The sequence below is a fragment of the Rhinoderma darwinii genome, chromosome 2 (assembly GCF_050947455.1).
Source record: "Rhinoderma darwinii isolate aRhiDar2 chromosome 2, aRhiDar2.hap1, whole genome shotgun sequence".
Lineage (NCBI taxonomy): Eukaryota > Metazoa > Chordata > Amphibia > Anura > Rhinodermatidae > Rhinoderma > Rhinoderma darwinii.
Window position 1 is genome coordinate 464,526,487 of NC_134688.1, and position 27,304 is coordinate 464,553,790.

The 27,304-nt window shown below is 42.2% G+C and overlaps 1 protein-coding gene across 1 annotated transcript in view; it reads right to left on the reverse strand.

Annotated features, from left to right (window-relative positions):
• Positions 1-1,035: 1,035 nt before the first annotated feature.
• Positions 1,036-27,304, reverse strand: part of KCNJ6 (potassium inwardly rectifying channel subfamily J member 6) — a 158,053-nt gene continuing 131,784 nt past the window's right edge. Inside the window, exon 3 of the mRNA XM_075854607.1 lies at positions 1,036-3,545. Within this exon, the coding sequence (XP_075710722.1) occupies positions 3,220-3,545 (326 nt within the window). The 3' untranslated portion in view covers positions 1,036-3,219. The remainder of the gene's footprint in view (positions 3,546-27,304) is intronic.

Below are 27,304 nucleotides of genomic sequence, written 5' to 3' on the forward strand. Positions count from 1 at the left end.
TCGGTAGTTGGCCGGGTCGTACCTGTCCCCACTCTTGTGGATTGGTGTTATAAGGCCTTGGTTCCAGATTTGCGGGAAGTAGCCGGCACTCAGCACTATATTAAATAGTTTGACTATTGCGGCCTGTATTTCTGGCGGGCTGTGTTTTATCATTTCTGGTGAGATTCTGTCTAGGCCGCTGGATTTTTTACACCTTATGTCTGAGGTTCTCTCTGTTACTTCTTGCAGTGTTATTGGTGTATCCAGGGGGTTTTGAGAATCTTTAAGTGTTTCCTCCATCGCCTTCAATTTTGATATTATTTGTTTTTGTTCTTGGCTTTGTTCTTCTTTCGGGATATCTTTGTAGAGGTCCCTGAAATATTGGAGCCAGATGTTGCCATTTTGAATATGAAGGTTGTTTTTCTTGCAATTTTTGCCCATGTGTTTCCATAATTCCCAGAACGAGTTGTCATGGAGGGCATCTTGGAGTTGGGTAAGTTTGGTGGAGATGTGCCTTTGTTTTTTCTTTCGGAGGATGGTCTTGTATTGCCTCTGTATGTTGCTGTAGGCCTCCTTCAGACCGGTGTTGTTTGGGTCTCGGTGCTTCTTATTTGAGGCATTTCTTAGGGTCTTCCGTACTTCTTTGCACTCACGGTCAAACCAACCGTTAGGATGTATTTCTTGTGGCCTCTTGTAGTCACATCTTTTCAGGTCAGACTTCTCTGCCATGGTATAGAATATATTATTGAGGTCATTTACGGCCTGATTGACCCCTCCTGGGCTTGTCTCATACACCTTGTTGTAGAGGTTGTGAAGCATCTCCTGCACTTCTGGTCTGTTCATTGTCTCTTTATATTTTATAGTTGACGTTTTGGACCATTTATAAGATGGGGGCAGGTTGAAGAGGCCGGTTTGATGTGGTTTTTGTGCAGATGGTTTGGTTGTGGATTTGATGTATAGAAGTAATTGGTTGTGATCTGACAGGTGCGTTTGTGGAGTGACTATGAGTGCGCCAATGTTTGCGGGGTCCATGTCCGTGATGGCATAGTCTACTACACTGCTGCCTACATGGGAGTTTAGTGTATACCTTCCTAAAGAGTCTCCCTTGGTGCGGCCATTCAGTATGTGGAGTCCTAAGCTTCGACATAGATTCAGTAGTTTTTTCCCGCTTTTGTTGACGGTGCTGTCATAGCTGTTTCTCTCTTTCTGTAGGGAGTTATGACAGTCGGCCTCTGCTCCAAAGATGAAGATATTTCCATCATTGGTCAGGTAGTCTTTATCTCTCCCCGTTCTTGCATTGAGGTCTCCGTAGATGAGAACGCTGCCCAGGGTCTGTCTATCTATCTATCTATCTATCTATCTATCTATCTATCTATCTATCTATCTATCTATCTATCTATCTATCTATCTATCTCATATCTATCTATCTATCTATCTATCTATCGATGTATCACCTATCTATCTATCTATCATCTATCTATCTATCTATCTATCTATCTATCTCATATCTATCTATCTATCTATCGATGTATCACATATCTATCTATCTATCTATCTATCTATCTATCTATCTATCTATCTATCTATCTATCTATCTATCTATCTATCTAACTAACTAACTAACCTAACTAATCTATCTAACTATCTAATGTCCTATCTATCTGTCTGTCCTATCTGTCTCTCTCTCCATCCATCGCTCACCATTCAATTCAATATCCTCATCATTGCGGTTGAGCATTGAGGAGGAACATGGGATTGGGACTCCTGCTCTCACGATCGGTTGGAGTCCCAGCGGTGGGACCCCCAGCAAACAGAAATTTCTAACCTATCCCGTGTATAGGTGATACGTTTTGATTCGGGTACAACCCCTTTAATTTTGGATTGATCCCATCATTATATACAGTATTAGACCAATGTAGGGGTGTAGCCATTGGCAATGTACCCTCTAAACTGTGCACTCTGGAAATGATGGAGCTAAAACATCACATTCTGAAGACATGTAGAACTGTTATCTGGCTTGTTGACCCCATTGGTATGTAGTGTTAACACTTTCCTTTCTATAGTTCCCAGCTTAGAGCGACTACTGGCTATAGGGGTGCAGAGGTAGCAGTTGCCCCCCAGGCCCTGGTGCCTGAAGCGACCCAAACATTCCTCTGCCACATAAGAAGACACCAGTATTAGAAATGGCACATGATAGGTGGAGAGTCCTGTTGACATTGGGATCTAATATGATCTCCATCTTCAAAGTGCCATCTTGAAAAAAAATTCAATCTTCAAATTGAAGTATCTGACAGGCATTTGGGTGTTTCCAAGCTTCACCTACAGTATATAATGTTGCCCCCCCTCTGCTCATAATAAAACTAATATATCCAAAAAGGAATAAAAAAAAAGGAAAACTATATGGACCAAGCCAGTTTTGTTGGAGACTTTCATGTGTTTTTTATTAAATCCCATTGGGAAATGATCTGTTTCAGGGTTCCAGAACATGGGCCCAAAAACCCTTGGAACCTAGTAGCAATTTGTTTGGACATTACTGGTTGTAAACTACTATAAAACCAGCGTCACAGTTTGGTTGGTACCCTACGTTACCTGCTGCCTTTTTTATGTCACCTGGTCTATGGCTTTAATTGATTTCATAGGCGTAGACATATTGAGGTACTTGATATAGCTGCCAGTCTGGTAAAGTGAAGAATACATGGAAATACTCTATATTCTATCATATACATGAAGAAAGAAAAATATTTTTTTATATGATTTAAAAATTAGAAGAAATAACTTTTTTTGCATCATCTTATTCCTAGAATTCTGAGCCTACATTAATGACACATCTATATACATGAAGTCATTCCTTTGTACATGCTGGGTTTATAAACAATTTGTAAGAGAATAATCATACATATAAGGCATATGTACAATGTACCTATGAACGGATAGTTTTTTTTCTCCTGGCCGTAAAGTGATGTTTTTGTTTTTTACGTGGGACATTATATCCTCTAATGCCGAGGAGTTTGAGAACCAGCAATATCTAACGTATTCTGGTGTCACTGCTTAAATTGGGTCATTTACAAGGCCCCAAAATGATGACTGTGTGCATTTTATTTCGCGTTTCTCAGTACTTGGACACGTCAAGGTTGTCCTGACCGGAGGTTGTTGTAACCAATCTCTCATCTATGTGTCTAAGTGTAGATCACACCAGCGGTGTGTAGACCTTAAATATCAAAGACCACACATATCATGGCTTTACACCTTTGACTCATTTTCTATGTTGGCCACATCTCCATTCCTCTCGGTCACTTCCTCAGGGTCCTTCTCTCCGTTTTCGCTGACCAGTTCCGGATGCTGGTCAAGTTTGCTGGACACGGACCAGCTGAGTGGTATTTCCGCCCTGCTGATAATCTCGGACAGATTTTTGGAGCTGCAGGACGGCGTGTTGGTCTCGTAGGTGTCGTGAAAGCTGTTGTAGTCCACTTCGTAAAACCCGTCTTCGAGGGTGAGGACGGGTGTGAATCGATGGCCCCACAGGATTTCCGATGTGATGTAAGAGCTTCGAGCTTGACACGTCATGCCTATGGAGTTACAAGATAAAAAAAAAATACAGGATTTTACTTAAGATACTCATAGATAAGTTGTAATTTTTGAATCACCAATTATTTAATGGATATAACAAGAGTTGGTGAGAAAAATCTCAAAGTTTAATTCCTAACAAGCAATTCTAGTCACTTTTGGTATAAATGTGAATGGCAAGGTAAAGATTGTGGGCAGGACTGCATTTATTGTCTGGCGCCTTAGACTCCGCCTACCCAGGAGACCACACATCTTACAAAATGAAGCACTGAGGTGCGCTTCTCACAACATCTAGTGTCCTCTGCCACCTTCCCCTTGTCCTTCCCTGGGTGTCGTCTTCTCACTCCCATAGCACTGTCAATGCGATAATAAAATATTAATAAACACGATTGTATATTCATATGTAGATTTCCCTGTGGCAGACTCTCTTCCCCCCACAGCTTAGGCACCGTCCCAACTTTTATGACATATCTTTAGTTAGAGAACCCTATTAGTCAAAAGGTCCAGGTCCCCCACAACCCAAAACCTAATATTTTGATCATGGAAATAGGGAACCGCTGTCTATGTTCTCCTGGGTAGTTGTTGCTGGGCTTTTCTTCCTCTGGGAATTTTGCTGCCCTAGACCTTTATCTAAATATCTCTGCCCTAGGCAACGTGGCTTGTTGGCGTCCAACTGGGGCACATGCACTGCCAGCCTATCCCAGCTATGCCTGTGGTTTAGCAAATTTACCTAGCTCACATTCAAACTAGGTCAAGTGGTAACCACATCTTCCATTGTAGTTTTGTGCTGTGTTGCCCCCAAAATCCATTGTACATAAAGTTGAGTCGACTAGGACAATGCGAGGAGATAAGGCTTTGAAGAAAAAAAGTTATCTCCTATTCTCCATTGGCCAAGTTATTTGATGGAACTTTAATATTGATCACTTACTCTTAGGATAGGCCATCAATATTTGATCTGACTCCCGGGATCCCCTCCAATCACAAGTATATGCCTGGTACTGCAGCTGACTCACTGATATGAAGTACCAGTCACAGCCACAACCATGTGTATGGCGCTGTGCATGGGTAAACAATGATGTTCCATGGTTCCACAAAGATAGGCTATCATAAAAGTCCTGGAATACCCCTTTAATTTGTGTGTTTTATATAGAATATGTTGATACTAATGCAGATCATTTATAATAAAATCAATAAATGAAATACAGTATATTAAAGAGGCTCTGTCACCAGATTTTCAAACCCCTATCTCCTATTGCAGCAGATCGGCGCTGCAATGTAGATAACAGTAACGTTTTTTTTTTTCAAAAACGAGCATTTTTGGCCAAGTTATGACCATTTTTATATTTATGCAAATGAGCCTTTCTTAAGTACAACTGGGCGTGTTTAAAGTTATGTCCAACTGGGCGTGTATTGTGTGTGTACATCTGGGCGTGTTTACTTGTTTTACTAGCTGGGCGTTGTGAATGGAAGTGTATGATGCTGACGAATCAGCATCATCCACTTCTCTTCGTTACCACCCAGCCTCTGGCAGTTCAGACACACAGCAAAAAACTTTACTGTAATCTACATTGCAGCGCCGATCTGCTGCAATAGGAGATATGGGTTTGAAAATCTGGTGACAGAGCCTCTTTAAATATATCAAATAACCCAACCAGAAAAAAAAAATGATGTTCTCTTTGGAAAACCCTAAATCATTTATTAATCAACAGATAAATTATCTTCAAATTACAACACAATAATGCATTATGATTATTCAAATCCATGTCAAGCAATGAAAATGAATGTAGAGAGCGGTCCGGTGCTGATAATAGGAGGGGCTCCCTTTGTCTTGTAATTGCCTGTACCGGCAATCCGATTCCTATCAAAGGCCCCCTGGGCTGTCCATTGATAATGCCTGTTAGGGCTACATCTTAAGGCCCTTTGACATGGTTCCCGATCATTGCCCTGTGTAAACAGGGCAATGATCAGCTGATGAATGAGCAAACGTTCGTTCATCCGCTGATTGTACTTTTTAGGCAGCCTAAACTCGTAGTCCCTATACATAGCTCCTTGTGAAAGGAGCGAACGAGCGCTGATCAACAAGCTGTCTCGTTGATCGGCGCTCGTTTACAAGGTCCACATCGGGCCATGTAAGTGGACCCTTAGGTATACTAGAGCGTTTTGTATGCACATTTAATAAAATAATGTCATAATAAATCTACAACAATAAAAAGGCCTTAAATAGTTACATGGTCCTTAAAATGAAACGTTACGGTTGACAGAATCCGAGGAGGCACATAACAATTCTCGTAAATTGACTTTGCCTTTGTGGGGTTAAACCAGCACCGATAGAGGGAGCCCCACGTGGCTTTTGTCCAGAGTTTGGTTCATATATTATTAAACCTGTCTACATCCGGCTATATTACACCTCGCCGGCTCACACAGTAGATGTTGGTACCTCCAGCCAGAATGCTGCAGTCAGTTTTCTATCAGGATCTTTAGTAAAACCCTTTCCATTTGCAAAATCGAATGGAATAAAATTTCCGAGCTGAGTCTGAGTGAGCGCAAAACTAAAGCAGACACAAAACCCACGGACAAACAGCTTGTCTTACCTCCTACAGACCTGCCATCTGATCACACAACTCCGCTCTGCTCTAAACACCAAATAGTTTGTGTTCTGTTCTCCCTTAGCATTATAAAATAACACTTAAAGTTGTTGCCCAGTTTCAAAAACCCATTTTCATAACCAAATATGAGAATTCTGAGGTAATAGAGGGGGGGGGGGTCCTCTGTTCAGGATCCTCATCTCTTGATCAGAGTGGAGATCGGTTACAAAGAGTGTCTCTCACTCTGGAGGAACTGTCCTGTACCTGTATTGTGCAGACAACCTATTGTTATGAATGGACACTGTGTAATGCTTAATTTTCCCCGTGGTGGCGCTGCAGGGAAATTTAACACTTACTGCCAGGTTTCCTTATAGATTCCAGCTGATCGCTGGGGAAAACTTTATAATCAGCTTATTGTAAAGGTTCCTTCTAAGAAGTAAGGATTGTCCCAAGTGGAGAACCCCTTTTTCAAAGTCAGTGCTGTAGTTAGGAGAGGATGAAGCCCATTATGATGTTGGGTTTTGCCAACCAGGACAGAAGGATCTGGTGTTTGTTTCTGCCTCCACCCCATTAATATGGCCCTTGGGCCAATGCTCATCAATCTTGTCTGCTAATAAGACAGAGGGGAGTCCTGCACAGGTTCTCACCACCCAGTAGCAAAGGATATAGAAACAACCAGTGGTTAAGCCTCCTCTCTCTGAAGACCCCACAACTGATGCAAGAGATGCCTCTATGGTACATATGCTTAAAGGGGTTTCTTCCACAGGATAGGTGATCATTTTCTGATCGCTGGGGGCCCGCCATTGGCACCACTACTGATCATGAGAAGGAGACCCACAAACCACCACAGTAAGGAGGACATTGAATGTAGCGGCTGTCGAGCATGTGCCTGCCGTTCTATTTAAGGTCTATGGGAATGACGGAAATAGCTGAGTACAGCACTCGGCTGATTCCGTCATTCCCTTAGACAGCGAATGGAGCGGCAGGCACATGCTCGGCCACCGCTCCATTCAAGCTCCTCCACGCTGTGGGGGGGGGGGGGTACAGTGAGGAAGATTGGGGGGTTAGAGTCCCCCATTCTCATCATTGGTCCCAGCGATCGGAATAAGATCACCTGTCCTGTAGATAGGTGATAATTTATGATTCTGGAAGAAAAACGTTAAAATAAAGCTTCATCTTTGAGACCCTTTAGGCCAGGCCCACACGTAATTGCGGATCTCACCCTTACAATGCACAGGACGAAAACTGCAGCAAAATTAGTCGCCAAATTATTCCCCACGTCTGGATCTGGCCTAAAAGAATATACAGTATGAGGCTGTTACATAAATAACAATTCCCTAATACAATAAGGCTGGGTTCACACGACCTATTTTCAGACGTAAACGAGGCGTATTATGCCTCGTTTTACGTCTGAAAATACGTCTCCAATACGTCGGCAATCATCTGCCCATTCATTTGAATGGGTTTGCAGACGTACTGCTCAAGCGATCACACATGTATCCCCTATCCTGTGGATAGGGGATGCATGTTATTTGTAGGACACACTATAGGTCGCATTTTTTGGGGGGGCTGTATGGCGTTCCCTACAAGGGGGGGGGCGCTGTATGGCGTTCCCTGCAGGGGGGGGGGGGCGCTGTATGGTGTTCCCTGCAGGGGGGGGCGCTGTATGGCGTTCCCTGCAGGGGGGGGGGGCGCTGTATGGCGTTCCCAGCAGGGGGGGGCGCTGTATGGTGTTCCCAGCAGGGGGGGGCGCTGTATCGCGTTCCCTGCAGGGGGGGGCGCTGTATGGCTTTCCCTGCAGGGGGGGGGGGGGGCGCTGTATGGCGTTCCCTGCAGGGGGGGGGCGCTGTATGGCGTTCCCTGCAAGGGGGGGCGCTGTATGGCGTTCCCTGCAGGGGGGGGCGCTGTATGGCGTTCCCTGCAGGGGGGGGGCGCTGTATGGCGTTCCCAGCAGGGGGGGTGGCTGTATGGCGTTCCCGGGGGGGGGGGCGGGGCGCTGTATGGCGTTCCCTGCAAGGGGGGGCGCTGTATGGCGTTCCCTGCAGGGGGGGGGGCGCTGTATGGCGTTCCCTGCAAGGGGGGGGCGCTGTATGGCGTTCCCTGCAAGGGGGGGGGCGCTGTATTGCATTCCCTGCAGGGGGGGGGGCGCTGTATGGCGTTCCCTGCAAGGGGGGGGCGCTGTATGGCGTTCCCTGCAGGGGGGGCGCTGTATGGCGTTCCCTGTAGAAGGGGGGCGCTGTATGGCGTTCTCTACAGGGGGGGGCTGTATACCGTTCTCTACAGTGGGGGCTGTATGGCGTTACAGCCCCCTCTGTAGGTAACGCCATACAGTCCCCCTGTAGATAACGCCACACAGTCCCCCCTGTAGATAATGCCATACAGCGCCCCCCCCTGCAGGGAACGCCATACAGCGTCCCCCCCTTGTAGATAACGCCACACAGTCCCCCCTGTAGATAACGCCACACAGTCCCCCTGTAGATAACGCCATACAGTCCCCCTGTAGATAACGCCATACAGCCCCCCTGTAGATAACGCCACACAGCCCCCACTGTAGACAACGCCACACAGCCCCCCTGTAGATAACGCCACACAGTCCCCCTGTAGATAACGCCATACAGTCCCCCTGTAGATAACGCCATACAGCCCCCCCTGTAGATAACGCCACACAGCCCCCCCTGTAGATAACGCCACACAGTCCCCCTGTAGATAACGCCACATAATCCCCCCTGTAGATAACGCCATACAGCCCCCCTGTAGATAACGCCATACAGTCTACAGGGAGGGGCTGTATGCCGTTATCTACAGGGGGGGCTGTATGGCGTTATCTACAGGGGGGACTGTATGGCGTTATCTACAGAGGGGACTGTATGGCGTTATCTACAGGGGGGACTGTATGGCGTTATCTACAGAGGGGACTGTATGGCGTTATCTACAGAGGGGGACATTATGGAGTTATCTACAGAGGGGGACTGTAAAAAAGGCACTATCTACAAGGGGGGGGGGGGTTGTGTGACACCCAGGGTAGGGGGGACCCCAGTCAAAAGTTTGCTATGGGGCCCAGTCTTTCCTAGTTACGCCGCTGGCAGGGAGGCTAGCTCCACCCTGTTGGCTAACTACACAAATTAGAATATAGGGAGCCAACACAACAGTGGTCCATATCTCTGGAATGGGGAAGTCCAGGAAAAATAAAAAACAGCACTGAAATCAGGAAAACGGCGCTATTCAGATCAGTTAACCAGTTCAACTTATATGACCTAATGACAGGTCCTCTTTTATTGAACATCACATTTTTTTTTTTTTTGTGATCATCTGATCGCCTTTATAATGCTTTGGAATACGGAAGGTGCAGATCCAGATAGCAGCGGCCTCTCGTGGCCGAAGCCGGCTCACTTCCAGAGGCAATTGCTGCTCGATTTTGCCAGATATTACCGACACAATCATGCAACCATTGGCCACCGCATGTGGGAATGGTTTTGGCCACATGCGGCCATCGCTACATGGAACCGTACCCTTAGGGCTTATTCACACGAACGTGAATCTCGTCCGTTAAAACAACAGCCGTCACACGTTCGTGTGAATGTAGCCTCAGTATTCCAAGGCATTATTGCCTATCAGTGTTACCCTGACTGTTGTCATAATAACCTATAGCATAAGCCAGCAATAGGGGGCGCACTTCTGCCTGCGACCTCAGCGCATACACACAGGACGATGGTGTTGGATGGTTGGTATTTGGATGCCTGATAGTTTATGTGGAAAATCTTAAATATCAACCATCACTTCTCAGGTTTCTTAGAACGTTAAATATATTCATGGAAAATGTTGGAAATTAAGTATGAAAACCTCTGACTCCCGAGATGAAATATTTTTCCACTCTCAGTCACATCAGATTGATGGCGGCCGCATTAATGATTACCGTCTCTGCCTATTAGCACGTTTTGACGGTTTTTCAACCTTATAATTTGCTATGGAGATCGATACATTTCCTCATTTCTCTTTTTCCATCTTGGGATGCGGAAAAGTAATTTTTATTCAGGCGCTGCCCGCAGGCATTCATCTACTCGGCTTAATATAATAAGCACATATGCTATTACATCTCGGATCGGTCAGCTCCAGTGATGTCTTATTAGAAGAATTTAACAAATCGATCTTAAGCGAGGTCGATCCTAAGCGAGGCATGTTCAAGAGTTTATCAGACGATAACATCATATGGACATTTATTTGTACGCCTTCCATTAGACAGGAGGTGGATGTTAATCACTGATACATTGCAGCACGATGATCTGTAGTCATCACGTTTAAAGGGGTTGTAAAGGATTAGAAAACACGTCTGATTTGTTATAGAAACAGCGCCACACTTGTCCACAGGTTGCGTGTTGTATTGCAGTTCAGCCACATTCACTACAATAGAGCTGAACTGCAATACCAGATACAAGCCATTGACTAGGGTGGCGCTGTTTCTGGAAGAAAGTAGCCATGTTTTCTAATCCTGTTCAACCCCTTTAAAGGAGAACTCAGTAGTTAAGGCGTTATCTCATCATAGGCATTGCCCGGTTAGCGTGGGTTCCGACTTCTGTGACCCCCGCCAGTGCTTTGCTAGTGTTAATGCCACTTTGTGTCCGCTCTAGGCAGCTGCATGGACACCCATTGACTATAATGGAGGAGTTGACAGGAGACGAAGCGGCACGTTGGTATACTAGATCGTTGGGTGGGTCACAGCCGGCGGAGCCCAGTCGATTACACATTGGGGACATATTCTAATGATCCGCCATCAATGTCCATCATGAAACTACTGGATAGGTGATAAATATTAGCTGGGGGGGAGCCACCCCTGAGTCCCCACCAATCATTAGTATGGGGACTCCAGTCCCCCATTTTTCTGCTTTGGGGAGGAGTGCTCTATAGGAAATATGGTAACGGTGGACACTCTCACTCAGGTTTTTCCATATTTCCCATAGTATTGTATGGGATGGGTGTCGAATGTTCCTCTATACCAGTGATCGGTGGACATACCAGTGGTAGACCTCTACCAATCTAACCTGTATCACCGGATTGGTTGCTGAAAGGCCCAGTGTCCCTTTGGTAACTGGAACATTGTTCGTAAAACTCTTTACATAGGAAGCCTGTAACTTTGTAAACAATTATAACGCAGAATCTGGGTGACAACCCCAGTGTTTCCTGTTATAGAGGCCAAGAAATTGGTATAAATAAGGGGAAGTTCTCTTCGAAGAAGTGTGATATGGGAGTAGTCAAAGTGCAAAATATAAGAAATCTCCAACATCTCAACTTCTCTCAGGATTAATGTTGGGAATAAATCAGCCATGGAATAGGGAAATGTAAAAATAAGTTAAAATGTTAGGAAAAGATGCCAAGAAAACGCGCGTCCTGTATACGGCTAATTAACTCGAACTCCACCGTTATTACTGACTTCCTGACATGTTGCTGACTTTACTATTACAGCTTTTACTTTTTAGCATTTCCATAGAACATTCGATATTTCTATGACATCACTGTAAACGTTCAGTATTTCGGTCCGACTTTGAGAATATTCAGAAAAAGCCTTTGGCGCTACTATGAAATAAATGTCAAGTGTTCTGGTGAACTGCAGCTTTATGTCCCCGGGAATGTCATTTTTTAATACTTAGAAATCACAGCAAAAATAGAAGCTGATTGTAGATTGTCTTTGAGTCCATCGCAAAATATCATCAAATCTTATCTGCAGATTTTTTATATGGTGATACACAGACCCCCATCTTAAATATCTGAGCCCCATACTAGCAAAGAGTCAGGGTCCCTGAACCCCCTGTTACGTCCATCAGCCTCTATCTTGTGCCCTATTATATATATTTTGTGGGTACCTGAGGAAGGATGTTATACTTTCTGTCAAGCACAGTGACCAGATCCGGCCTTAAGGGTGTGTGACTTGTGCACAAGGCTCATTACCCACCCCTGCATAAGGGGGCGCCAGAGATGGCTTGGCACCCAAACATGATGAATCTTAATATTAATTCTAAGTCGGTCCTATTTAGTCATTCTACATCGCTTCTATTATATCACTTTATGTATAGAGCTGTTGTTTGGTCATTGTAAGTTGGTATCATTTGAGCACTGTATGGAGGTATTATTTGAGCATTATATGGTGGTATTATTTGAGCACTGTATGAAGGTATTATTTAGACACTGTATGGAGGTATTATTTGAGCACTGCATGAAGGTATTATTTGAGCACTGTATAGAAGTAGTATTTGAGCACTGTATGGAGACATTATTTGAGCACTGTATGGAAGTAGTATTTGAGCACTGTATGGAGGTATTATTTTAGTACTATATGGAGGTATTATTTGAGCACTGTATCGAGTTATTATTTGAGCACTATATGGAGTTATTTGAGCATTATATGGTGATATTATTTGAGCACTGCATGGAGGTATTATTTTAGTACTATATGGAGGTATTATTTTAGTACTATATGGAGGTATTATTTGAGCACTGTATGGAATTATTATTTGAGCACTATATGGAGTTATTTGAGCATTATATGGAGGTATTATTTTAGCCCTGTATGTAGGTATGTTTTGAGCACTGTATGGTGGTATTATTTTATCTCTGTATGGAGGTATGTTTTGAGCACTGTATGGAGACATTATTTGAGCACTGTATGGAAGTAGTATTTGAGCACTGTATGGAGGTATTATTTTAGTACTATATGGAGGTATAGTTTGAGCATTATATGGTGGTATTATTTTAGCACTGTATGGAGGTATTATTTGAGCACTGCATGGAGGTATTATTTGAGCACAGTATGGTGGTACTATTTGAGCACTGTATAGAAGTAGTATTTGAGCACTGTATAGAGACATTATTTGAGCACTGTATGGAAGTAGTATTTGAGCACTGTATGGAGGTATTATTTTAGTACTATATGGAGGTATTATTTGAGCACTGTATGGAATTATTATTTGAGCACTATATGGAGTTATTTGAGCATTATATGGTGGTATTATTTGAGCACTGTATGGAGGTATTATTTTAGTACTATATGGAGGTATTATTTGAGCACTGTATGGAATTATTATTTGAGCATTATATGGAGGTATTATTTTAGCCCTGTATGGAGGTATGTTTTGAGCACTGTATGGTGGTATTATTTTATCTCTGTATGGAGGTATGTTTTGAGCACTGTATGGTGGTATTATTTGAGCACTATATGAAGGTATTATTTGAGCACTGTATGGAGGTATTATTTTATTACTATATGGAGGTATTATTTGAGCACTGTATGGAATTATTATTTGAGCACTATATGGAGTTATTTGAGCATTATATGGAGGTGTTATTTTAGCCCTGTATGGAGGTATGTTTTGAGCACTGTATGGTGGTATTATTTTATCTCTGTATGGAGGTATGTTTTGAGCACTGTATGGTGGTATTATTTGAGCACTATATGAAGCTATTATTTTAGCACTATATGGAGGTATTATTTTAGTCCTGTATGGAGGTATTATTTGAGTGCTGTATGGTGGTATTATTTGAGCACTATATGGAAGTGCTATTTGAACAACTCTCTGACCCATACCGTGCCTTTGGTGGGTCCATGGGCAGAGGGTACAGAATAGTAATTGGTTCCTGTGCTTTTACACTTATGTGAAATTCAGGACACCATGATTTGCATATCATTGAATCTTTGTAGTTTACATGTAGCAACTGGTAGGTAGCAGGTAGGTGGCAGCCCACAGGTGAGTTTGGGCCCAATTCTTATTCTTAGCCCCTGACAGCAGTTCTACCCATACTACCCAGATGGTGGGCCCAGTAAAACATGATGTGGCCCTGCACTGGATAGACTTGCAGCCAATCAGGGTTAGTTATGCAGTGATACTGGAAGCCTTGTTCACACAGAGCAAATTTGATGCAGGTTTTGCATGTATATTTAAAGCCAAAACCAAGAACTGAACCTAAACAAAAGAAATATATAAGGGAAGGCCTTAAAGCGTCTATTCTCGTGGACCAAATTCTGGTTTTGGCTTATAAAATGCATGCAAAATCTGCATCAAATCTGCACTGTGTGAACAAAGCCGAACAGCGGGTATGTCATTGCAAATGGTGCGATTTGTCTGCAGTCGGGGGTGTATAGGTTACCCAGCTTTCGCAGAAACAGATATAACCAATGAACAGCTGAGATTAATAAAATGTTTGGTGACTTGACTGTGTGGGACACCTCAAGGACAAATAATTATGGGGTATTTATGATGGGCATTGTAGGCACACCAGTGAATTTACACAAAATGATCAGCTGACAATTTAATTAGAATATGATATACTGACCTACAGCAACAACCATAGAGACATCCCTTGAGGCTACTATGGCGCCCATGGGGGGAGGGGGACAGGTGAAATAGGTCCCATTCTTTTTCCCTATGTTGTGAACTTACCAGGGATGGAAAATGGAGAGAGACAAGAACGGCTTCGCCTGTCCCAGGATTACTAAGGGGTCGGGAAAACTTCAGTTATGAGGAAAGATTACATTTATTTAGTATTCCGAAGGCTCAGTCTGAGATCACCCCAAAAGACAAGAGGGTAATGTTTATGACTGGAGGAAAACTATGGGGTGCGATTTTCTCAAATTACATTTTGTATCACAAAATAAAAAAATGTAAGCACAAATTTGGTGCAATTGTATGTAATTGACACAGAATACAATTTTGTTACAGAGAATATACTAATGTAAAAGATAATATACTTGTGTGGCACAGTTGACACAGAAATCATTGTGACCTACTCCCTATTCATAACACGTTAATCTGTGACAAAATTTGTTTTTTTGTGTATTAAAATGCTATTTTGTGTCTGAAAAGGCTGTATTACAAAATATCAGGAAGTGACACAATATAATGCTTAACACACAATTTTGTAGCCACAAATGCTATTTTGTGTCACAGAATGTGAATCCAAATTAGAGAATGATATTTTGTCACACAAAATTGTATTCTGTGTAAAAAAATTTAATAGACCTAATGACTGCAGGAGGCGTTTATGAACAAACATTCTCACAAAAGCAACATACTGTGACACATAAATTGTGTTATATGACATTAACCCTTTCTGTGACACAATATCCCTTATTCCTACAGAATACTATGTTGTTCCAAAGAATGCTATTTTGTTGCACAAAATACACTGCCGTAATTTTGTAACAGAATATTTTTTTTGACACAAAACACTATTTTGTGGCACAATCAATTGTTTTAATTGTGTGACACAGAATACCATTCTGTGTCACAGAATACGCTGCTGTAATTCTGTGACACAAAATAACCTGCTGATGTTTTTGTGTGATACAGAATACAATTTTGTGACACAGAATAAACTACTTTAACAGCTAATACAATTCGGTGACATAGAAATTATTTGATAATACATTTAGAATCCTTGTGAACAAATGGCACCCCAAAGAAAACCCCCAATCACCAACAGCTAAAAAGGCTTCTTTACTGTAAGAGCAGTGAAGCTATGAAACAATCACCTCAGGATCTGATTTTAGCAAAAACAGTAGATTTCTTCAAGAAGATTTTCTTGAAACAACAAAAGGAAAAGTGTTATTAACCCCTGATACATAAAATAGTTGAATGTTCAGCTGGTCTGTTTACCACGAGGGGTCGGAACGAATTTAATCTCCTTTTAAGGGAAACTGGACAATGACTTTTAAGGGATTTTCACCTTCCCCTGGATCAACAAGGGTTAAGAAACAAGTTAGTATTTTTGTTTTTCACAGACATCCGTCTTCCTTTCCCTGAGTAAACTTGATGGACATATGTCTATTTAACCATACAAGAAATATAACTGTGTAACTGGAATCATGAGGCCCACTCCTCCTCTATGAATGGCAGCAACCATCTGGTGACACATTTTTGGGGCTTTGTATGTTGTATAGAAAAGTATAATAATTCAGCATCTCAAATTTAAGAGACGTTGCCCGCAGTCCACCCACCTTCTCGAAAGGCTTTAAAATGATAGTTGAAATTACACAATATATCTCGGGTTACTTCTCCGACTGTACTGTACTTGGAGGACACTGGAGGATAAGCAAGGTTGTGGTAATATGAGGACTGCCTGAAGGGGACTTCGCAATAAAATTCATCTTCAATTCCTCTTTTGTGTTATATTTTCAATAGACACCAAAAATACTGATGTGTATATTACTTATAACGGGACTGGTGTCAGTATCATGCAAACCTTGGCGAAAGCCAAGGCCCACTGGGTTTTTTGAGCCCATGGCAATCGGGGTAAACATGCTTTATGTTTATGAAGCCGAAGGTGGAGAAGACCTGTGTCTTATTGTGACATTGTCTCCCAAGGATCCACAAACACCTGGAGAGTCTGAGAAGAATTTTACAATCTACAGCCAACTAGGTGGAGAAAGGTCCCAAGAACGTTTGACTACACTACTACATTATTATCTCTATACGGGTCACATAAAAAAACTTGCAACCTACACTGCGTGACCATATTGCCCTCACTTTGACCCCAAACTGGTAAACGGGATAGCGCTGCAGTGTTGTACCTTGGTAAACAATGAAGGACCCCGGGAGTTGGTCCCCGACCAATCAAATATTGATGACTTATCCGAAGTATTGGCTTTCAATATTTAGGTCCCGGAAAACCCCTTTAAAACTCAATCATTGTATAGTAAAAAAGTTCTGCAACTTTCTAATTTTCTTTATGTTTTAATTCTCACCATTTTCGATAGCTGTCAGTGAACAGAAACTTTCATGTATACATCCAGAAGCACGGGACCCTGGCCTGCTTAACCTCTTGGAGACATGGCAATTTTTGTTTTTTAATTTTTGTTTTTCCATCGTCACATTTTTAGAGACAAAACTCTTTTTTTTTTCCGTTTACGTAGCCACATGAAGGCTTGTTTTGGAGTTTTTAATGGTACGATTTAATATACTATATAATGAACTGGGTAACTGAAAAAATTATTTGTGGAGTGGAATGGGAAACAAATAGCGATTCCTCCATTTTGCAGTAAAAATTACATGTTAACTTTATTCTGCGGGTCAATAGGATTATGGCGATACTAATTTTTTTAAGGTTTTTTTATTATCTGCTACTTTTACAAAAAAAATATACTTGTTAAAAAACAAATTGTTTTGTGTTGCCATATTCTGAGACCCATAACTTTTTTTTATTTTTTGTCGGTGTAGGGTACATATGACTTTTTAATCACTCTTTATCACATTTTTTGGGAGAAGTGAAGTGACCAAAAAACAGCAATGCTTGCTTGTGAATTTGTTTTCTCCAACAGCGCTCACCTGCTGGGTTAAATAATGTGATATTTTACTAGTTCAGACTTTTACGGATGCGGAAATTCCAATTATGTCTTATTGCTTACATTATTTTTTGTGAAAAATGGGCACTTTTTTTTAACTTCGTTATTTTCATTTTTTGGGGATTTTTAAAAATGTTATTAAACATTTTTTTTTAAATATTTTTTTTAGTCCCCCTAGGGTATTTTACCATGCATGGCAATTTCGTCGTGGGGATGAAAATCAGGGGACAGAAGGAACGCCCTCCATCTCCATGCCTAAATGCACAGATATCACGGTCGATATTGACCGAATGGCCGGGATCGTAGTTACCTCTGATCCTGGGATGTGGCAGGCAGGCACCAGCTGTTTTAAACAGCCGGCACCCGCCATACCATCCTGAGGTAGCAAACAGCCAACCTAACTGTCAGAAGCGGATAAAGCTTTATTATTGTATAATGAAAAATGTGTTTCAATTCCTCAGCATTTTCAAGACCCTTTGCTTGCTCTGAGTCCAAACATTCTTGTTTTCATCGTTTGGCTGACAGATATCCTTCCCGCCTACCCCATAAACATGCACGCTCGGCTTGTACTAACTGATGACTACAGATGATGGTAGAGGATTGAGTAAAGTTGAATAAAACCCCCATTACTCGTTATGCCCCTACTGTGTGCATTATTCTTGTACTGTCTGTGACATCATTATGTGATTTTTTTCCTCTGCTGTGATGTCACAGTATGCATAATGACATTTATTCCTTAGCTCTGACATCATTGTGTGTCTAATCCCTGTACTGTGACATCAGCATGTACATTATACTTTATTATACTTATACTATAACATCACTTTGTGCATTATCCCTCTATTGTGACATCACTGTTTGCACCATTCCTGTACTGTAACTGTCCTTTTACTGTTACATCACTGTGTGTATTATCCTTGTACTATGAAATCACTTTGTTTATTATCCCTGTTCTGTGACATCACTGTGTTTATTATCTCTGTACTGTGACATCACTATTATCACTGTACTGTGACATCACTGTGCTTTTTATCCCTGTCCTATGACATCACTGTGTTTATTATACCTGTACTGTGACATCACTGTGTTTCTTATCGATGTACTGTGACATCACTTTGTTTATTATCCCTGTCCTATGACATCACTGTACATATTATCCCTGTCCTGTGACATCACTGTGCTTATTAACCCTGTTCTGTGACATCACTGTGCTGATTATCGCTGTTCTGTGACATCGCTGTGTTTATTATCCCTGTACTGTGACATCACTGTACATATTATCCCTGTCCTGTGACATCACTGTGCTTATTAACCCTGTTCTGTGACATCACTGTTTATTATCCCTGCACTGTGACATCACTGTGTTTATTATCCCTGTACTGTGACATCACTTTGTTTATTATCCCTGTCCTATGACATCACTGTACATATTATCCCTGTCCTGTGACATCACTGTGCTTATTAACCCTGTTCTGTGACATCACTGTGCTTATTATCGCTGTTCTGTAACATCGCTGTGTTTATTATTCCTGTACTGTGACATCACTGTACATATTATCCCTGTCCTGTGACATCACTGTGCTTATTAACCCTGTTCTGTGACATCACTGTTTATTATCCCTGCACTGTGACATCACTGTGTTTATTATCCCTGTACTGTGACATCACTTTGTTTATTATCCCTGTCCTATGACATCACTGTACATATTATCCCTGTCCTGTGACATCACTGTGCTTATTAACCCTGTTCTGTGACATCGCTGTGTTTATTATCCCTGTACTGTGACATCACTGTGTTCATCATACCTCTGCTGTAACTTCATTGAGTTAATTAATGCTGCTCTGTGACATCATCATGTCTCTATGCTGTGACATAATTTTGTGTATTATTACTCTGCATTACAGAATGCCAAATTGCCCAAAGAGGAGACGAAAACAATCATAAAATGTTCATGTTTTGAACATGCTGGTAGGTGGTCATGATGGAGAGGGGCCCAACTCTGTGTATCCCTATGAGGCCCATGGTTTTTGTTTTACCCCTGATAGAGTTCCCATCGCCAGGACAGAAATTCTGTCTAATAATTTAGTGTGTTTTCTGTCTAAAAATGTTATCACTTAATCTTTGCCAATTTGAACAACTGTACCACAAGCCACAGGGAAATTCAACATCTCTGGGCTCCAGGGAAAACAAGAGCAGTGGTTATATTTATAATTTATTAATGGAAGATTGCGGCTTCCCTAATCATATGGAGGGATCAGGCCCAGTGTCTAAAGAGCCTGTTAGATCTGCCAGAATATCAAATAACTATGGTTTCAATAACAGTAGAATTAATATAAGCCACCACAGTCTTTAAGGAGTGTACGTGGCTGGGAATGGAATTGCAGGAGTTGCCATATATTTATAGACATTACATTTAACCCCCACAGTCCAAAAACACAGATTTGATCAGATATGAAAATGTATCACTAATATTTTACACCACAGGGGGAAACAATGAGCACTACTGGATAATCCAGCGATCACATGAAGTGTTGTTGTGCAACTGCTCATTATCCCAACAAATCTGCTGCAGAGAAACCTATGCTATACCTGGCGCCAACTGTATTCAGTGGGCATTTACAATTTTACATTGATGTCATCATTCCTTAAGTGCCTACTGTTACTCCAGGCTCTAGCTAACAAAAGGGAATCCCTATTGGGATGAGGGCAAAATTACCCCAAGTTACCTCTAAAATTTTGCCTATTTGGCATCACAGTGATCCTCAAGTGGACCCAGGCTCTGACACAATAATTACCCCAGAGGTCCAGCAGAAGACAATCTATTTGGAGGTGACTTTAAAGCAATAACTTGTAACTAGGATCCATTTCTTATGGGATGATCACAAATAACCTATTGGATCTTATTGATGATATGTCCTGTGTTGACAACTATAACAACTAAGATTACAGTGTAATTAAAAGTAGACATATTCTGTATAGATGGAGGGTGGACCACAGAAACATTTGCCCTGGTGGGCACAAGGAACCTCTACCTTGGCAAATTTGTCTTTGCGTATCAACAGAATATGTTGTAGTATACCGTAGAATTTTATGGGAAACATCTACATGGGAAAATCCTGCCGCTATAGCTGACGCCAATTGGTATGCATATAGCTATCCAACCCTCCCCCAAAAAAAAAACAAAAAAACTATTTCAATTTCATCTTTAAAAAAACAGGCTTTGCATATGATGTTGCAATTATCCTAGACAGAATGTCGTCTATATACCCTGATCAAGGTTTCTCAATAATATGTAGTCGAACGGACAGAGCCTTCATCCATGTTAATGTCATAGCGAAATCATTGAGACGAGACAATTCACTCTTGAACTCCAGATTTTTTGCAATGTAACTAATTATTGGACATCTTGGCATCACAATCTGCACAGGGGAAGCCTGTGTGATGCTGGCACCTACAAGGGCACCAGATGTCATGTTAGGAAAGGGGTTGTGTATAATAATCATATTCTCTGCAGAAACAGACAAATATTAACCTGTTATTAAACGAAATAATATCAGTATTGTCTGCTACTATCTTAATGCAGGCAAAGAGGGTTCTGGGTTTTTCACAGCAATTTATATTCATCTCCTCTATTATATTAGGGTAAGAGTCACATTTATATTTCACTTTATATTATAATACTTCTTTGTCAAGCTCTCTGGCTGGGAAATTCAGTCGTGCTCCTACCATTACTGGCGTACAGATGGTGACTGTGTAGCAGCGTGGCAACCTGCCTGTAAGTCGAAGCACCATCTTTATAGGAGATCTGGTGGAAGTGCAGCAGGCTGCGTATTAAAGATAATGCTGACTGATGGGACGTATTGTTAGTCTGTCCTAGGTCTCTGAAGAATCCTTTAAGGCGTAATTCCACAATATTAATCTTAATATAACATTGAGTGACTTGTCGAGATTTTGACATACATCCTGTTTTATACTCCAGTCACAACTAGAGCTGCGTTTAGAATTCTGCTGGCCTCCTGTTACCATAGAGAAGTATACTGTTGAAGTGCTGATATCAGTAACTGTTGGGGTATGTTCACACGTAGTGTAAATACTGCGGATTCTCCGCAACAGATTTTTTTTTTTGCAGAAAATCCGCAGCATAATACAGTAGCAGCAGAGTGGATGATATTTGAACAAACCTCCTCCACACGCTGCATAAATGATAAGTGGAAAAACTGCTCAGAAATTGACCTGATGTGCGTTTCTTTAATCCGCAATATGTCAATTGTATTTGCGCAATCGCTGCTTTTGTGTTGCGGCTTTTCCCCATTGAATTCAATAGGGAGGTAAAACCTGCAATAAATAGCAGATGTTGCTTTTTTTGTGGTGGAAAAGCTGCGATTCCGCCGCAAAAAACGCAACTCAGAAAAAAAATATCTTATACTTACCCAGAATTCTGTGTTTCTTCATCCAGGCCGGCCTCCTGGGATGACGTTTCAACCCATGTGACTACTGCGGCCAATCACAGGCTGCAGTGATCACATGGGATAAAAAACAGCTCTTCATATCTCAGCTTCCTGGACCCCTGTAAGTGTAACATGGGGCAATGGGTTCTTATTTGCCAGGGGTGTAGCTATCGGTGGTGCAAAAGTACCAGTCGCATGTGGGCCCTGGTGCCTGTGGGAGCCCATGGCCCCCTCGGCCACATAAGTAGACACCAGTATTATAAGTTACACATGGTAGGTGGGGGCCCTATTACAGATTTTGCATTGGGGTCCGGGAGCTCCAGGTAACGCCTCAGTTTTTTTGAGGTCCACTGCATACATATACACGGTATACAGAAACGTTGCTATTCTCCACATTGCATGACTAGGTCTTATGTAAAAAGCTCATTTGCAGCACCTGCCGCTTATCGACCTTCCTTTTTTTTTATGGCACGAACATGAACCGTGCCGCCGGCACCCTATAAAAGCGTAGTTGTTACTCGCGAGCTGTTGTTTTTCCACTCCCCGCGTTGAAGCACCTGTATCATCTCTTTATAGTGTCTAACATTGGCTTTCAGACAAAAGTGAGGACTCCCGGGCTTCTCTTCATCTGCGGATGAAATTATCTATTCATAAAATAAACATATGAGGCTCGGCAGATGTTTACGAGCGATATATATCCTGAGCGCAGCTTCGCGCCTTGGAGCAAAAGACAGACAGCTCGCCATAATTTATAAAACATGAGACAGAGACCTCCAATGATACATGGACTATTACCAGTTTCGAGTTGTGGAAGTGCTTACCTTCCAGCAGGGGCGGACATACCATTGGTGCAACCTGTGCAGCTGCACAGGTGCCCAGTAGGTTAGGGGTCCATTGTCACCTTAAAGCTGCCTTCTTCTGTCTGTTAAATTGCATGTAAATGTCTGAGCTAATGAATTGTATGGCTAACAATTACTCATAGGTTGTAAGAGAGACATAAGGGGTGATTTATAATGAGATATTGAAGGCGAGGGGCCCATAGACTGTTCTTGCACAGGGGCCCTCAGCAGTCTGTGTCTGCCACTGCCTTCCAGGATGGGTCTTTGAGGTATAGGAGGTACGAGGCATCTTCTATGTGGCCACTATGAATCCCTATAGAGGCTGCTGGTTAATTGACTCCTGGTACCTTGTGAGCCAAGATTTCACTACATTAGATTAGGATTAAAGGCTATATATGTACACCTTTGAAATGAAATTTTTATTTTTTCATCAGTGTGCTTTGTGCAACTTTCTATATACTTTTTATTAAAAAAATTATGTTTACTTTCTGAGATATAGCTGCTTTATATCCTGTATACAGAGCAGCTGTATCGTGCGCTGAGACCTAAATTCGTTAGGTCAGCGGCACTGATGGGTTCGGGGGCTGTTACCGATCACATCTAGGTTCATAACTAAGACTACAGGTGGATCCTGCGTGGTCAGAGACACACAGGACCCGCTTTCACTAAAAAGTCAGTCCCATTGAGCTGAGATCTCAGCTGCTCTGTATACAGGATACAAAGCAGCTGTATCTCAAAAAGTTAAAATAATTTTTAATATAAAGTATTTAGAAAGTTGCACAAAACACACCAATAGACATTTTTATTAATAAATAAATAAATGATTTCAAGGACGTACATAGCCTTTAAGTGTGAAACTCACAAATGATCAATGCAGATCCACAATAATTGTTTGCACCATCCGTGGATCATACTTTTTAACATTTTATCCCCATTCGCGGGACATTTTAAGCTCTGCCACTAATCCACACAGGAATGGCCACAAAACCTTTAATAAACTCCCACTTTGGCCATATCTGCATAACCATGCACCCTTTGAGGCTCAATTTGTGGGACAATCCCGTGAAAAAGGGATGAAATGCATAGACTTCCAAACTTGTTTATTACATTGTAGTTCCGCGTGCCTACTGAATACTATAAATTCCATGATGACCTATTATTAGATCACTTTACCTGACTATAAACGTGGGTGAACACCAACAGTAGAGGAACATAGTGATAAATCATCACATGTAGCCTGTTCTCTCAATTGAAACCCTCATGGACGGGGGCTCCCGAGTTGTGTAAATCCAGCATGACAATAGAGATGTCATTAAATCCTTTGTCCTTTTAATGATAATGAGATGACTCTGCTGTCTCTGCCTCAGTCTACACAGCAAAGCTGGAAAGTGAGCTGCTGAAAACAGTAAATGCCTACTTAGTAATTTAATGTAAAAGATATGCTGTTTTTTAATGGTACATTCTCAATACTAAAGGCTCCCAGGACTCCCATCTAGAAACCTTTTATGAATAAAAATTGCAAATAATTATGCAAATGGGAAAAATTTTACACAAACAGTGACAAATAAATAAGTTATAGCTGTCTGAACAGCCCATGGCACAAATTGCAAAAATAGGTCTAGTCATTACAAAGAGCAATACCATGTAGGACCACAAGGTGGTGGGTGAATGAGGGGAAATGAGCGGCATGTCTCTGCTGTACCTTGATACAGTATCTCCAGGACATAAAATGAGAGTTAAACAGCTTAGCTTTGGAACGAGTCCAAATTATGCCTTGAGATTCATTAACATAGAACTAAATCTCACAGTCATAAATCTGCAGACTTGCTGTACTCTTTTTCTGCAGTTCTGGAGCAGTGGTGGACACGCTGTGCTTCCTCGGCTGATTTGGTACATTAGGACATGCTGAGACTAGCCGTTTGGTAACCGCAATTGCCCAGCAGTTAGTTATAGTTTATTATATATATTATACAGTGGATATAAAAAGTCTACACACCCCTGTTATAATGCCAGGTTTTTGTCATGTTACAAAATCCGTACAAGATGAATAATTTCAGAACTTTTTCCACCTTTAATGTGACCCATAATCTGTACAATTCCATTGAAAAACAAACTGAAATCTTTCTAGGTGGAAAAATAAAAATAACAAAACTACAATAATGGGGTTGCATTCCTTATAATTAGGAATGTGGTTGTGTTCAGAATTAGCCAATCACAGTTAAACTCATGTTAAATAGTTTTAACAGCTGCCATTATTTAAAGTGATTCTGAGTAACCACATATGAAGTTCAGCTGTTCTATTAGGATTTTCCTGACATTTTCTTTGTTGCATGTGACCCGTAAAGCGCTTACACCACATCAAAGGGATCTGATTGTTGAAAGGCATCAGTCAGGAGAAGGGTACCAAAGAATTTCCAAGGCATTAGATATACCATGGAACACAGTGAAGATGGTCATCAATAAGTGGATTATATTTGGCACAACAGTGACATTACCAAGAACTGGATGTCCCTCAAAACTTGATGAAAAGACAAGACGAAAATTTGTCCGGGAGGCTACCAATAGTCCCACAGCAACATTACAGGAGCTACAAGACTTTCTGGCAAGTACTGGTTGTGTAGTGCATGTGACAACAATCTCTCGTATTCTTCATATGTCTGGGCTGTGGGGCAGGGTGGCAAGACGGAAGCCTTTTCTAACAAAGAAAAACATCCAAGCCCGGCTATGTTTTGCAAAGACCTACATCAAGTCTGCCAAAAGCTTGTGGGAAAACGTGTTATGGTCTGATGAGACCAAGGTTGAATTTTTTGGCCATAATTTCAAAAGGTATGTTTGTCGCAAAGCCAACACTGCACATCACTAAAAGAACCCCATACCCACAGTGAAGCACGGTGGAGGCAGCATTATGGAGCATGGTGGAGGCAGCATTATGGAGCATGGTGGAGGCAGCATTATGGAGCATGGTGGAGGCAGCATTATGGAGCGCGGTGGAGGCAGCATTATGGAGCGCGGTGGAGGCAGCATAATGGAGCATGGTGGAGGCAGCATTATGGAGCGTGGTGGAGGCAGCATTATGGAGCGTGGTGGAGGCAGCATTATGGAGCGTGGTGGAGGCAGCATTATGGAGCTTGGTGGAGGCAGCATTATGGAGCTTGGTGGAGGCAGCATTATGGAGCTTGGAGGAGGCAGCATTATGGAGCTTGGTGGAGGCAGCATTATGGAGCGTGGTGGAGGCAGCATTATGGAGCGTGGTGGAGGCAGCATTATGGAGCACGGTGCAGGCAGCATTATGGAGCACGGTGGAGGCAGCATTATGGAGCACGGTGGAGGCAGCATTATGGAGCACGGTGGAGGCAGCATTATGGAGCATGGTGGAGGCAGCATTATTCTCAGCATTAAATTCTGAAATGATTCATCTTGGACTGATTTTGTAACAAAAACCTGACATTTTAACAGGCTTGTGTAGACTTTTTATATCCACTGTATATGAGTTATAAACATAATACTGTGATATAACAGGACATTAAATCTGATATGTATATGAGTGTTGTGATCAAAGGGAACACCTAAGGCTATGTTCACACGGGTCGGATATGCTGCGTAAATGCGCACAGCGTATCCGCCCTGGGCACTGAAGGGAATTCCAGACGAAAAACCCCACCAAATTGTGGTGCAGTTTTTCGGCCTGAATGACCGCTGTGGAAAACTGCACGTTTCATACTTTCATAGCCAAGACAACGCGTCCCTCTGCCGTCCTGCAGGCCGGCCTCCTAGGATGACGTTTCATCCCATGTGACCGCTGCAGCCTGTGATTAGCTGCAGCGTTCACATGGAACGAAACGTAGAAGCACAGAATTCTGAGTAAGTATATATGTCAGGTTGTGATTTTTGCGGCGGAATGGCAGCTTTTCCGCAGCAAAAATCGCAACATCTGCTAATTGTTGCAGGTTTTACCCGCAACAAAAAAGCAGCGATTATACAAATACAATTGACATGCTGCGGATTAAAAAAACGCACCACATGTAAATTTCTGAGACGTTTTTCATTTTTTTTGCGCTCATCCCATGTGACAGCTGCAGCCATTCACAGGCTGTAGTGGTCACATGGGCTGCAGCGTCACCACCGGAGGTCAGGCTGCACGGAGACCAGGGGGATGCGTCACTATAGCAGTTAAGGTAAATATTGACTTTTTTTCTTCTCTGCTTTCCACAGCAGCGATTTCGGACGAAAATCACTACAATTTAGTGCAGTCTTTCGAACAAATTCCCTGCGGGTATTAGGCCGGATATGCTGTGTACTTTTACGCAGTGTATCCGCCCTGTGTGAACATACACGAAAGGTTATGATTATTAAGATCTGGACTATTATATGTTTTGCTCCTAGTTTAGTCCTTCCAGTGCTCAATATTGGATGATCTACTGTCTGTTTCTTCTCCGCTCTCATTTGCTCCATCATATTTATCAGATGCACCAATGGAAATGCACAACTAATACTATGGCGCAGTATTGCCGCCATCGTGCTCCGACAGAAGTAAATGGTAACTGGACAGTAACTCAACGGGG